Source organism: Narcine bancroftii, chromosome 13 (genome assembly GCF_036971445.1).
Source record: "Narcine bancroftii isolate sNarBan1 chromosome 13, sNarBan1.hap1, whole genome shotgun sequence".
Taxonomy (NCBI): Eukaryota; Metazoa; Chordata; class Chondrichthyes; order Torpediniformes; family Narcinidae; genus Narcine; species Narcine bancroftii.
The window spans coordinates 62,135,306-62,149,811 of record NC_091481.1 but is presented as its reverse complement, the minus strand read 5'-3'; the positions used below and the strand labels follow the sequence as shown (position 1 = coordinate 62,149,811).

The 14,506-nt window shown below is 47.4% G+C and overlaps 1 protein-coding gene across 2 annotated transcripts in view; it reads right to left on the bottom strand.

Annotated features, from left to right (window-relative positions):
* The window catches only part of LOC138747891 (transmembrane protein 184B), a 45,856-nt gene that overhangs the window by 21,800 nt on the left and 9,550 nt on the right, over positions 1-14,506 (bottom strand). For both annotated transcript variants that reach the window (XM_069907487.1, XM_069907488.1), the window contains exons 2-5: positions 14,374-14,506; positions 6,535-6,625; positions 3,956-4,031; positions 783-874 (exon numbers count right to left, since the gene is read on the bottom strand). The exon at positions 14,374-14,506 is cut by the window's right edge and continues 33 nt beyond it. In XM_069907487.1, coding sequence (XP_069763588.1) covers positions 783-874; positions 3,956-4,031; positions 6,535-6,625; positions 14,374-14,506 — 392 coding nt within the window. The remainder of the gene's footprint in view (positions 1-782; positions 875-3,955; positions 4,032-6,534; positions 6,626-14,373) is intronic.

The window sequence follows — 14,506 nt, the reverse complement described above, 5'->3', positions numbered from 1 at the left end:
ACTTCTTTCTGTTCTTCTTCTTCTTCCTCTGGATTGACCATCTGTTGTTTCCTTGTTTTCTTTTTACCCTCTTCTTTCTTGTTGTCGTTATTGTCTGTGTTCTGCACCTGTTGCTGTGCTGCAGGTGTCTCTCTCAGCTGTGGAGATCGACTCCGCAGCTGATCCCCCCTCCCGTCAGTGTGTTTTTTTTCATGCGCACTTTTACTCGGCTCTGCGAGCCATTTTGTAGTCCTGAGCCCGGGACTTCCACTGACCTGCGGGAGCGGGCTTCTCTCTCTGCGGCGGGCCTCTTTGGACAGGTAAGGCCTTCACCTTCTTCTTCCGACATTCTTTCTTCCTCTTTTCTTCCCGTTGTTTTCGACTTTTCTCTCTTCGCTGCCATTTTCTTCTCACCTTTATTTTTACTTTATTATAAATTTCAATCTTGTACCTTTGTGCTTTGTGTGGTTTTTTTTTTAAACTTTTCGGGAGAGGGCTGGAGTTCCCCGACCGGCCACAACTCCATCACGTGACTCCTCTGTTAGTGTAGTGGTTAGCGTGACACCTTTACAGCGGCAGTGATTAGGACCAGAGTTTGAAACCCGAGCTAGGAGCTCGTATGTTCTCCCTGTGTCTGTGTCGTTTTCCCCCAGGGGCTTCGGTTTCCTCCCACCATTCGAAATGTACTGGGGTTTGTAGGTGAATGGGGTGTAAATTGGGCAGCATGGGCTCGTGGGCCGAAAGGGCCTGTAACCAGGCTGCGTGTCTCAATTTAAATTTAACATTTAAAAAAAGCTCCTCACTTGAAATCACCATCTTTGTATTTGCCAAAAGCTTGGAGAATCACAGTGATGACGGCCATTAACGGTTTTACCACACAGAACTGGAGGGTGGCCTGTGAATGAAAAACAGCAGCCTTAAATTGACCGAAAGCTCTGGGTCACGTCCGCCATTGCCACCCATAGCCAGCGGGGCTGGGGCCATGTCGTCAGCAGCCCAGCTCGTTCTTCACCCAGACTCCCATGGAGAATTCTGCGCAAAATCACCTCCTACCCCTCCTCCCACTCAGAGAGCTGGGCATTTCTAAGGCGCCCCTCTCTGCCCAGAGTCATCCTGAACCATGGCCAGGCATCTTGGCAATTCACCCATTCAGAACTTGTGCACAAGTGGCCCCAAAACTGGAGATCCCTCCTTCTACACATTTCTGTGTGGCAGCGTTCGCACCCAATAAAGGCGGCACTTCAACAGTGCTTGCACTCCCTCCATGGAGGGCTCGTCCACATGGAGATCCCTGATGAGGCTAGAACAGTCAGCTTTCTTCTTCAAGGCAAGTGATCTGCTGACCACTTCAGTCAACTCCTAGCAAATTCTACGTGAGCATCATTTATTGTCCCATTCTCCTACACCAATGGGAGTAAGGAACTCTGACCCTGTTCTGCAATTAGATCATTAATGATCTCTCACTCACAGTTACCTCCCCACTACCACCCCCCCTCCTCCACTTAGGAGTACTTATTACTTCAAAACAAAAATTGTGGGTGACAGTTTTAATGCAAACAATAATGATTTTAAATTAACTGTTTAATCTTGTAACAATCTCTTTTTAATGGTCTAAAATTAAGAAACCAAAAGCCACAGTCAACTGGGAAAAAAAAATGGAGGTAAATTGGTAAAAAAAAAACACAGAATTTAAAATTGGCTCATCTCACTGTTAGTTCACCAATCCATACAATCTCAAGCAACCGGAAAATTCACTTATCTGGCATCTACCGATTCCCCCCCTCAGAGCTGGATGGATAGCGGGGTTTTTTACTGTATTTTGATTTGGCAGTCACATTTATTGATTGGAACATTTGGCAGAGATATTCAGAGGCCACTGCATTTTTAACAGCTGGTTAAGCTGAGTACATAGCGGCCACAATGACTAAAGGTTTACGGATTCAAATTGGACAGACACAACAGACCTTTTCAAGAGTTCTTGGCTTGGGGAGAGAAATTGGATTATAATTCCTTGTAGATTTCTACCCGACCGTTACAATTTATGACAAACCCATCCTCAAAAAGGAAGATGATTTCATGATTGAGGGAAATCGATGATACACACGGAGGTGTTAAATGGGGATAAACTATTTTCCCAGGTAAAGGAATCCAGATTGGAGGAGATAGATACAAAAATCTGGAAATTGGTTGAGAAATACAAACTCGTACGCATAAGACCATGGGACACAAGAGCAGAAATAGGCTATTCAACCCATTGAGTCTTCCTGCCACTTAATCACGACCTGATCCATTTTCCCCACTCAGTCCCACTTATCCAGCATCTACCAATCCCTTAGGAGCCGGATAGCAGGGGTTTTACTGTATTTTGATAGTCATATTTATTTTTAAATTTAAATGATTTAACATTTGGCAAAGATATTCAGTGGCATTGTACTTTTAACAGCTGGTTAAGATGATGGGTCAGTCATCCCACGAGACCATAATGACTAAAGGATTACTAATTCAAACTGAATAGAAAATGGACAGACACAACAGACCTTTTCCCTGTAACCTTTGATGTCCTGGCTAATCAAGAACCTCTGCCTTAAATACACCCAATGACGTAGCCTCCACAACTGCCTGTGGCAACAGATTCATTACCCTCTTGCTCAGGGAGTCTCTACACATCTCTGTCCTAAGCAGACCCTTTAATCCTGAAGTTGTGCTCTCTTGTCCTAGACCCTCCCACTATGGGAAACAACCTTTCTACATCTACTCTGTCCATGCCTTTCAAACATACTTAAATAAAATCCCCCCTTATTCTTCTAAATTCCAACAAATATAGGCCAAGAGTTGTCAGACGCTCCTTACATGCTAACCCTTTCCTTCCAGAAATTTGGAACACTCTCCTGCCAATAATGATCAATGCTGGGTCAACTTTTAATTTCAAGTGAAAGATTGGCAAGTATTTGTTAACTAGAAAGATATTGAGGTTGGGAGTTAGGGCTCAGATCAGATAGGTTCTCCCTGAATTACAAAGGATGCAAGAAGCCAAATGGTCAGTTTTGGTCCATCTTTCCAAGAAGTGACAGTAACCAGATGATGGAACTCCAAGGTTCACCCTTCTTATCCCCTGACAGACTCCCACTCTGCCAGTTGTCAAGCTCCCACTGCAGCCTCCCCTCTATAGAGAGTGATCAACATCTGAAATTAACTAGCTCAGATGGAGGGCAAGTGCTTTGTTGCAAGGGGAAGGTCACTCGGGAAGTCCCAATCCCACATATCCTCAACATCCTCAATAGGTGTGAAACACGAAAGTTTGCAGGGGCTGTGATAGCAAAAGCACACAGAAATGCAGGAAGAACTCAGCTGGTCTCTCAGCATACATAGGAGGTAAAGGTATATTAACAACATTTCGGCCTTAAGCCCTTCTTCAAGGTATCAGCAAAAAAAAGGAAGACTTAGAATAATGACTGAAGATCTTGCTGTCATGTCTGTCCATGCTCTCATGCACTGCCAGACTGAGACCACCCACAAAATGGAGGAACAACACCATCTTCTACTGGGCACCCTCCAACTGGATAGCATTTACATTGACCCCCCCCCCACCACCCCACTTCTTACTCCGTCACCTTCCCGCCCAGCTCTACTCTTTCTCTCTTCCCTCTGTCTCTTTTCACAGAGCCAAAATCAATTCTCACCTCTCCTCCTACCATATCCAATTAACACCCTTTTGTTGGTCTGGTCTCCTCCCCCAGCCAGTCTGCAGTCTTTATTCTGATGCCTTCCTATTCTTTTCTTATAACTTGAAGAAGGGCTTAGGACCGAGACGTTGGTGATACATCTTTACCTCCTATGGACCTTACGAGACCGGCTGAGCTCCTCCAGCATTTACTGTGCATTTTTAACCTTCAATAGGCTTTCAGGGGATGGAGTCCCAGAGCAGCAAAAGTTCCACGTGGCCAGACTGTGGACCTGGTTCAGAGCCGATGTATACCTGCTTGCAGAAACGCAGAAACCCAATGGAGTAGGTCTTCCCCCAGAGGCAGCAGGTCCCGTACATGCAGCTCGACCTGGGGAGGAGAGAGGGCGAGAAGCTGGTCAGAAATATTCCTGGGAGAGACATCAGTGTCCTTGCAAACCTCAGAGCCAGCGATCCTGAGGAAATGCTCTCTGACCCAGGGTACCTTCTTCCCCCTGATCTGGCATCTACCTCTCCCTATAGGTACTGAATACCAGGGTTTCCTTCCCGAGAGGACAGTGTCACAAGAGCACTCACTACAGCCTCAAGGTCTAAGATGCAGATTGCAAGCCGTTTTAATTCAATTACAGCAATATGTACTGGTGGTGCCATCCACAGCCACTCATGAGTAGATGTCAGACAACTCCACGGAGCTGTTGTGTGTATAGCTTCTCTTACCCCAGTGTTAAAGGATCAAGGGATATGGTTTACACAAAAATCCTGCAGAAATTCAGCAAGTCACGCGGTGTTCATAACCAAAAAATGAGAAAATACAGAACTGACTTTTCAGGCCTGAGCCTTTCGTCAAGGTGATCAGAAAGCAGGAAGGTGCCTGAATAAACTGGTGGGGACTGGGGGTGGGGGGGGGGGGGGCGGGGGGGGAAGGAGCACAGGCAAGAGGTGAGGAGTGAAAGGGCACAAGCAGAAAAAACACAGAGGTGATGGGGAAGGGGATAGCTCTCTGAATGGAGAGGGAAGGGGGTGAAGATAGAAACATAGGTGCAGATAGAAACATAGGTGCAGGAGTAGGCCATTTAGCCCTTCATACACCGCCATTCAATATGATCATAGCTGATCAGTACCCGGTTCCCACATTCCCCCCATACCTCCTGAGCCACAAGGGCCAAATCTAACCTACTCTTAAATATTGCCACAGGAAGTAGTTGAGGCCAGTTCCTTGTCAAAGAATTCCACAGATCCACCACCCTCTGAGAGAAGAAATTTTTCCTCACATCAGTCCTAAAAATACTTCCCCCTTATCCTTAAACTGTGACCCCTGGTTCTGGTTTTTCCCAGCATTGGAAACAACCTTCCTGCATCTAGTCTGTCTAAACCCTTAAGAATTTTATATATTTCTATAAGATCCCCCCTCAATTCCAGTGAACACAAGCCTAGTCTATCCAACCTTTCTTCATGTGCAGTCCTTCCATCCCTGGTATCAGTCTAGTGAAACCTTTTCTGCACCCCCTCCATGGCGAGGATGTCCTTCCTCAGATAAGGTGACCAAAACTGCCCGCAGTACTCCAGGTGTGGTCTTACCAAGGCCCAGTACAGCTGTAGCAGGATCTCTGTACTCCTGTACTCAAATCTGGACGAAAGGAGACGGAGGGTATGGAGAGAATGGGGGGGGGGGGGTTCAAAGAACCTGGAGAAGACCACGTTAATACCATCCTGTTGGAGAGTGCCTAGATAGAGCATGAGATGTTGCTCCTTCAATTTACAGATAATCTTGATCTGGCAGCATAAGAGGCCAAGTCAGCATGGGAGATGGGTGCAGTGGTTGGCCACTGGGAGACCTGTCAATGTGGACAGAGTGAAGGTGCTCCCAGGCTGGGTCCAGTCTCTCCGACATGGAGGAGGCCATAATGGGAGCACTAGAGGCAGTGAACGGCCCCTGCAGATTCACAAAGTGAAGTGTTGCTTCACTTGGAAGGACTACTTGGGGCCCCCCGAATGGTGGTGAGGGAGGAGATGTAGGTGCAGGCGGAGCATCTCCTGTGGTCACAGGGGTAGGTGCCAAGGGGGTGATGACTGGGAAGGGGTGAGAAGGCGAGGGAGTCACGGAGGCACCAATCCCTGCAGAAGACCGAGAGGGGAAGATGTGTCTATGTAGGTGGCAGAAATTGGGGAGGACACGTTGGATGCCGAGGCTGGTCAGTGAGAACAAAGGGTACCTGTCCTCGTTGCATCTGGGGTCAGAGTAGATGTGTGGGCAACAGAGGAGATGCGGGCAAGAGCCAAGTTAATGGGGCTAGAGGGGAAGCCACATTTTTTTTGAAGAAGGAGGACATCTTGGATAATCTGAAATGGATGATCTGGCCCTGGAAGCAGATGCAACGGAGACCTAGGAATTGAGAGAATGGAAATAGAATCCTTACCGGGGACAGTGCGTGAAGAGAGGTAGTTCGGGTAATTGTGGGAGATGGTGGGCTTGTAATCATAAGGGATACTGTGTTCGTGTGGGCAAGTGGTGCCAAGGTGAAAGATGAGGCAATCTTATGGAGGCCTGTTCTCCCTGTGACTGTGGGATTTTCTCCCACTTCCCAAATACATGGGCCTTTTTAAACAGCTGCAGAAATTGATGCATTTAGATGGGTTAGGGATGGAGCGGTGGGGGGGAAACGAAACTGATGGGTACTTAAGAGAGGCAATGGGATTTCCAAGAGAACAAGAAAAAAAAAATCAAAAATCCTGCTGGAAATCTGAAATTAAAATAAAATGCTCCTGATCGGAGCAGAAATCTTAACGCTGATCCTCTCTCTGCAGCCACTGTCCAACCTGCTGTGTGCTTCCACCACTTTCAAGAGGGGGGAAAAAAATAAATGGGAACTCACTCGATGGATTTGCCCCGAATCTCCGACATGATGGCACTCTCCCCTCCCAGGTACTCATAGCACAGGCTCAGGAAGTTGTAAATTACAAAGGCTGCAAGAGAGAGAGCAAAGACAGGTCATAAAGCAGCCGTAAGAAAAAAAATAAAACACCCCTTTACGTCAGCAAGTTCAAATCCAATCGTTACTGTTCAATAATCTATTGTTTTGCTGACCTGTCACAAAATACAGCAAGAAACTATTGTTCTGCATGCTATCCAGGTCATATTGCACGAGGTGAAATAATAACATTTACTGAGGGGTTGTTTTGTGAGCAAACTGGTTAGACATCTCGTGCATAACACAGAAGTGCAGAGTTACAGAGAGTATGGTGCACAGCAAAGGGAATTTTACTGTTCTCAGGGTCATTCAGGAGTGGGCATTCACCATGGAGAGAATTCTGATGCCTTTTAACCCTTGCTAGATCCTCAGGGAGATCTATCAGACCTGCAGGTGGGCCCATGGCCTAATTACAAAGTCACGTCTCTCCACAGGAATCCTTTGGATCTTCCAACAGCCAAAATGAGGACTTGCCTTCCACTTCCGAAAATTGGCAGGAGGTTTTTTTTTTAAAAAGTGGAAGTGAATTTTGGAGTTTTGCAGTGGATGGTCCTCTCAACAAACAAGGATAACCTCCGCAGAATAGCTAATAGTCTCCTTGCATGAGCTGAACTTGTATCAATTTTATGATTTAGAACACAGAACATTACAGTATAGGCCATTCAGCCCGAAATGTTGTGGTGACCTATACATTCCTACCAAAAATAAAACCGAAACCCTTCCTTCCTCTGAACCCTTCTATTTTTCTTTCATCCATGTGCCTTAAGAGTAAAAACACGGAAATGCTGGAAGAACTCAGCTGGTCTATTAACCATCTTTAGGAGACAAAGATGTATTTCCGACGATTCAGGCCTGAGCCCTTTTTTCTTGAAGAAGGGTTCAGGTCCAAAACATCAGCAGTACATCTTTGTCTACAAAAGATGGTGAATAGACCAGCTGAGTTCCTCCAGCATTTTGGTATTTTAAATACAATTATAGCGTCTGCAGCCGATCGTGTTTCTTGCGTGTTTAAGAATCTCTTGAATACCCCTATTGCTCTGGTGTAGCGCGTCAAATGATTAAAAGACTTGTCAATTCAAACCAAGGCTTTTATTACCAAGAGACTGGAGCATCGTACATCGAGGTCGACCAGTCCAGACTGACCTGGATCTGGTTGGGTGCAGCACCTTATGACCTGGCCAGTAGGTGTGGCTACGGCTCTCAGCCAATCATTATCATTATATGCAAATATACATAGAGGTGATAGGATCCCAACCTATCACCACACCTAGGAAGGCATTCCAGGCACCCACAACTCTGTGCTTAAAGAAAACATCCTAATCTCTCCCCTAAACTTTCCTGCTTTCACTTTGTCTCACCCACAACTCTGTGTTTAAAAAAAACTAACCCCTGATATCTCCCCCCACTTTGTGACACCCCAGAGAGTTGTTCCTTCTATAAAAGAAGCATTTTTAAATTCAAGTGGCCTTGAAATTATTTTGCAACAGACTAAAATTTAAAGGGCTTCACTAAAGGGAATCACAGTCCTCAACAACTCCCACCCTGCCTTCGCATCCCATGCCATCTCTAGGCAACCGGAGCAGATGCTGTGTCCCTTAGAAAGACAAGGCAAAGAACATCGCTAGGCAACACTGTTTGCACAAACAAGCAACTCGAGTGGTAGGCCCCGCAGTGAAACAAACATGGCCACCGCACAGGAGACACCATCTGCCGTCTCGCAACAGGGGCTGAGCGATTTAACAAAGAGCTCTGCTGGCCTTGTGACACCCACACAGCTCTGCCTCATCAAAGCCGTTGGGAAGCAACTTGCAAATGCCTGCCCAAATTAGAACCTAAAAGGGGCAGGAGTGCTGACTGAGCTGCAGCGGAAACAAGAGAAAGTCATCAACACATCAACAGGACGCAATGCAAACAAGAGGCTCCTGTTTTCACGCCACTTCAGTGCACGAAAGCCGTGGTGTTAGTGACAATCAGCTCAATGGCCTCCTAAATCCAGAATGAGCCAGGGTTCAGTACGCCTGGCTCGTGTCCTGGGGCTGGGTTTCCAAAGCAGCTGAGAGACTGAATGCCAGGTTTAAAGGACTGTTCCTTTACCACAGGAGGCAAGCAGGCCCTAAAACTGCAGACGCTGGGGCTTAGTGCAGTACACTACCGTGATGTCACATGGCATCCACAGGAAGCAGAAAAGCAATCGATGAAACGGGCCCAAGCACTTCCTCAGGAGTGCTGTAAAAACCAGGCAGAGGTAAAAGGTGGGGAACATCCCCTTGTCATACTAATCACAGATGGCTCCAACACCACAAAAGGTCCATCTGCAATACTGCATGTTACTTTTTTGTAAAGCACTGGGGGTACTATGAATATTTCATATTAATTGTCAGACATCACATACAACCCAGAGATTCCTTTTCCTATGGGCGAAGCAGAATTACCCCTTACCGGTAGTGCAAAAACAAACTGTACACAGCGAATACATGTAAATAAACTGACTGTGCAATACTGAGAGGAAAAAAAATCAATGAAGTTCACAAGTAAGAGTCCTTCAATGCGTCCCTGACTGAGTTTGTCGTTAAGGAGTCTGATGTTGGAAGGGGGAGCAGCTGTTCCTGAACCTGGTGGGTGCAGGTCTTGTGGCCCCGATACCTCTTTTCTGATGGCAGCAGCCAGAACGGAGCTGGGTGTTGTAGATCCTTGATGATTGCTGCTCCTCTCTGATGGCAGTGTTCTTGATGGTGGGGAGGATTTTGCCTGGGCTGTGTCCACTAGCTTTTACCCTCGGTGGGGGGGGGGGGGGGTATCAGTGTTCCCATATCAGAACGTGATGCGAAAAATATTTGTATTCCATCTTATGTATTTATTTACAATTTTATAATTTAATTCAATTACTTTTTTTTTAAACAAGTACCTGTTCAGCTGAAGCAAACAAGAATTTTGGTATATATGTATGTTGTACAATGCGTTCAATGAGGTTCAGTGTTGGAAACCTGCAGTCAGACGAAGTGACAGGAAACTTCCAGGCAAACCTCAAAGCAAAGCTCGAGGATGTAATCCGCCTCATGGACTCGTCCCCTGAAACCCTCTGGGATCAGCTGAAGACTGCCATACTGCAATCCACTGAAGAGATATTGGGCTTCTCTTCCAGGAAAAATAAGGACTGGTTCGACGAAAACAACCAGGAAATCCAGGAGCTGCTGGCAAAGAAGCGAGCTGCCCACCAGGCGCACCTTGCAAAGCCGACCTGGCCAGAAGAGAAACGAGCCTTCCGTCGCGCATGCAGCCATCTTCAGCGCAAACTCCGGGAGATCCAAAATGAGTGGTGGACTAGCCTCGCCAAACGAACCCAGCTCAGCGCGGACATTGGCGACTTCAGGGGTTTTTGAGGCTCTAAAGGCCCCTCACCCCAAGTCCAAAGCCCGCTGCGCAGCTCAGATGGCAAAGTCCTCCTCAGTGACAAGATCTCCATCCTCAACCGATGGTCAGACACTTCCAATCTCTTTTCAGTGCCAACCGCTCAGTCCAAGAATCCGCCCTGCTCCAGCTCCCTCAACAGCCCTTAAGGCTAGAGCTGAATGAGGTCATCACCCGGGAAGAGACATATAAAGCAACTGAACAACTGAAAAGTGGCAAAGCAGCAGGTATGGATGGAATCCCCCCAGAGGTCTGGAAGGCTGGCGGCAAAACTCTGCATGCCAAACTGCATGCGTTTTTCAAGCTCTGCTGGGACCAAGGAAAGCTGCCTCAGGACCTTCGTGATGCCATCATCATCACCCTGTACAAAAACAAAGGCGAGAAATCAGACTACTCAAACTACAGGGGAATCACACTGCTCTCCATTGCAGGCAAAATCTTCGCTAGGATTCTCTTAAATAGAATAATACCTAGTGTCGCCGAAAATGTTCTCCCAGAATCACAGTGCGGCTTTCGTGCAAACAGAGGAACTACTGACATGGTCTTTGCCCTTGAGCAGCTCCAAGAAAAGTGCAGAGAACAAAACAAAGGACTCTACATCACCTTTGTTGACCTCACCAAAGCCTTCAACACCGTGAGGAGGAAAGGGCTTTGGCAAATACTAGAGCGTCTCAGATGCCCCCCAAAGTTCCTCAACATGGTTATCCAACTGCACGGAAACCAACAAGGTCGGGTCAGATACAGCAATGAGCTCTCTGAACCCTTCTCCATTAACAATGGCGTGAAGCAAGGCTGCGTTCTCGCACCAACCCTCTTTTCAATCTTCTTCAGCATGATGCTGAAACAAGCCATGAAAGACCTCAACAATGAAGATGCCGTTTACATCCGGTACTGCACAGATGGCAGTCTCTTCAATCTGAGGCACCTGCAAGCTCAAACCAAAACACAAGAGCAACTTGTCCGTGAACTACTCTTTGCAGACGATGCCACTTTAGTTGCCCATTCAGAGCCAGCTCTTCAGCGCTTGATGTCCTGTTTTGCGGAAACTGCCAAAATGTTTCGCCTGGAAGTCAGCCTGAGAAAACTGAGGTCCTCCATCAGCCAGCTCCCCACCATGACTACCAGCCCCCCCACATCTCCATCGGGCACACAGAACTCAAAACGGTCAACCAGTTGACCTATCTCGGCTGCACCATTTCATCGGATGCAAGGATCGGCAAAGAGATAGACAACAGACTCGCCAAGGCAAATAGCACCTTTGGAAGACTACATAAAAGAGTCTGGAAAAACAACCAACTGAAGAACCTCACAAAGATAAGTGTATACAGAGCCATTGTCATACCCACACTCCTGTTCGGCTCAGAATCATGGGTCCTCTACCGGCATCACCTATGGCTCCTAGAACGCTTCCATCAGCGTCGTCTCCGCTCCATCCTCAACATTCATTGGAGCGACTTCATCACCAACATCGAAGTACTCAAGATGGCAGAGGCCGACAGCATCGAATCCACGCTGCTGAAGATCCAACTGCGCTGGGTAGGTCACGTCTCCAGAATGGAGGACCATCGCCTTCCCAAGATCGTGTTATATGGCGTGCTCTCCACTGGCTACTGAGACAGAGGTGCACCAAAGAAGAGGTACAAGGACTGCCTAAAGAAATCTCTTGGTGCCTGGCACATTAACCACCGCCAGTGGACTGATATTGCCTCAAACTGTGCATCTTGGCGCCTCACAGTTCGGCGGGCAGCAACCTCCTTTGAAGGAGACCACCTCACTGACAAAAGACAAAGGAGGAAAAACCCAACACCCAACCAACCAATTTTCCCCTGCAGCCGCTGCAACCGTGTCTGCCTGTCCTACATCGGACTTGTCAGCCACAAACGAGCCTGCAGCTGACGTGGACATTACCCCTCCATAAATCTTCGTCCACGAAGCCAAGCCAAAGAAGAGAAGAAGATAATGCGTATGATAATACGCTCATTATCACAGATGGTTACACTTTAAATTTGCAACAGCAATGATCTCTTCAGCATGCACACCACTGTTTACTGCAAAGTCATATTCCTCCCATCTCTCTGTATGTTTGCAGCATTGCACAAAGTGCCGGAAGAACTCAGAAGCTCAGTCAGCGTCCACCGAAGGCAACTGACAAGCCCATGTTTTGGGCCATTACAGACCCACTGAGTTTCTCCAGCATTTTGTGTGTTGCTCCAGTGTGTTGTCTCTCTTGTTTGCCTCCCTGTACCCTTCCTGTGTTTAGAAATTTATCGGTTTCCTCAAATACTTTTGGGGACTCACCAAACACCGATTGTGGAGAATCCCACAGCTTCCAATACTCGGGATAGAGGAATTTCTCCTGTTCCCCATCTCCCGAGACGGAGGTGCTCTCCCCTCCTAGTTGTAGCCACCCCCATTTTTTTTGTCGTAGAATCCTAAAAATGTCGGCCAGGGCACACGTGGGGCAATTGCCGGGATGAGATGTGAGCAGGAAAGGGTGACTTGCGGACCAGGGTATTGTCTCTGCCTGTCTGAACGTAGCACCTGACATAAATGATCCAGTGATGGGTCAGGCTGGGCAAAAGATTAACCCGGGGAAGGGCAGAGAGAGAGGGGATTGGGGTAGAAAAGAGTGAGCACACCCTCAGTGAGGTCTCTGGAGTCTGGGCTAACCACAGGAGAGGTCATGATGTCTGATTGATTGGAACAGGGATTGGACTGATTGGAGCAGGGAGCTGCAGTTAAAGTGCATCCAACACAAGTCCCACTTTAAATTTAGACATACAGCAGTCCATTTCGGCCCACAGGCCCGTGCCATCCAATTGACCTACAACCCCGGTACGTTTTGAACAGTGGAAGGAAACCGGAGCCCCCGGAGGAAACCCACGCGGACACGGGGAGAAGGTACAAACTCCTTACAGACAGCATCAGATTCAAATCCCGATCACCGGCTCTGTAATAAGCATTGTGCAAATCGCTCTGCTAACCATGTTGTGCAAGGCTGATTCCCATTGGATCTGCCTGGCTTAACTTTTGCACGACTTCCTCCCTGCATCCAGCCTGCCTGGCCCTCAGGATGATATAGGTTTCCAATTGGATCCCCTCTTCTTTGCTTGAAACAAATGATTTCAAATTAAGGAGCTCGCTGGTGGTGATTCACCAACGTCCAAAGAATGAGATAGGAACTTGTCAGAAAACCAGCCAACTTGCTAAAGGACTCATCCCACCCCGGATACAAACTCCTCTCCCCCCTCGTCAGGACAAACATTCCAAAGCGTGGAATCATTCACCACAACCACATTCGTGGGCAGATTCTGTCCACTGCTCTCAGACTCCTGAACAGTCCTCAATAGAGGATAGCGCAACGCCATTAGAGCCGCAGCGACCTGGCGCTGTCTGCAAGAAGTTTGTACCTTCTCTCTGTGACCTGCATAGGTTTCTTCTGGGTGCTCCACCCTCCAAAAACATTAGGGGGTTAGTAGGTTAATTGAGCAGGTCTCAGTGGTTGGAATTTTAAAAATATATTTTTAATTTAGATAGGTTGCTCGGTAACAGGCCATTTCAGCCCATGAGTCCGTGCCGCCCAATTTACACCCAATTAGCTTACACCCCCCTCCAGTATGTTTCGAACAGTGGGAGGAAACTGGATACACAGGGAGAACATACCAACTCCTTACAGACTGCACAGGATTAGAGCCCTAGTCCTGATCGCTGGTGCTATAAAGGCATTGTGCCAACTGCTACATCAACTGCCGCCCCCACAATTGGCTTCTACCGTGTGGATATTAAAATTTTAAAAGTTAAAAAGATGGAAAGATCGAAGACGCTGGAATCATGGGTTAAAAACCAATCTGCCAGATGAACAGCAGCACAAGCAACAGTGGAAGGAAGAGAACGGTCAACATTTAGCACTGGAACCCCTTCAACAAGACCGTCTTGACCGCCATTATATTAAAAGACTAAATCCGTCCCCCCACCCACCCTCATTACAAAGATGATTTACAAATGTGACATCATGCGCCACCTGATTCAAGAACAGTTCGGTCCCCTTTGCTCTGCTGTCTTTGTAACTCTGGGTTCTACTTGCAGTACTATGTATGGGTTGACAAGCTGGACTGCTTGCAAAACAAACTTGATATAGCCATGATACTTTGATACAGATGGCAATAAACTTGAACTCAACTTTTAAGAAACTTATAGTGGCTGATCCACACCTGGAGGCAATGGACAGAATTGTTTTTAGACTCCAAGACAGACTTGAACTCAGGTCCCTCGAGTCCGCAGGCCCAGAGGTACAACCCACCTTCCTCCTGATGACAAGATTACAGCCTCACTCACCCTCGTAGCAATCACGGACAGTGTTGAAGTAAACATAGTACTGGTCATTGGTGAAGAAGAGGAGGCTGAGCCAGGAATCGAAGGCGTAGATTGGGACGATGAAGAGGATCCGCACGATGTGGCGCTGCTCGTT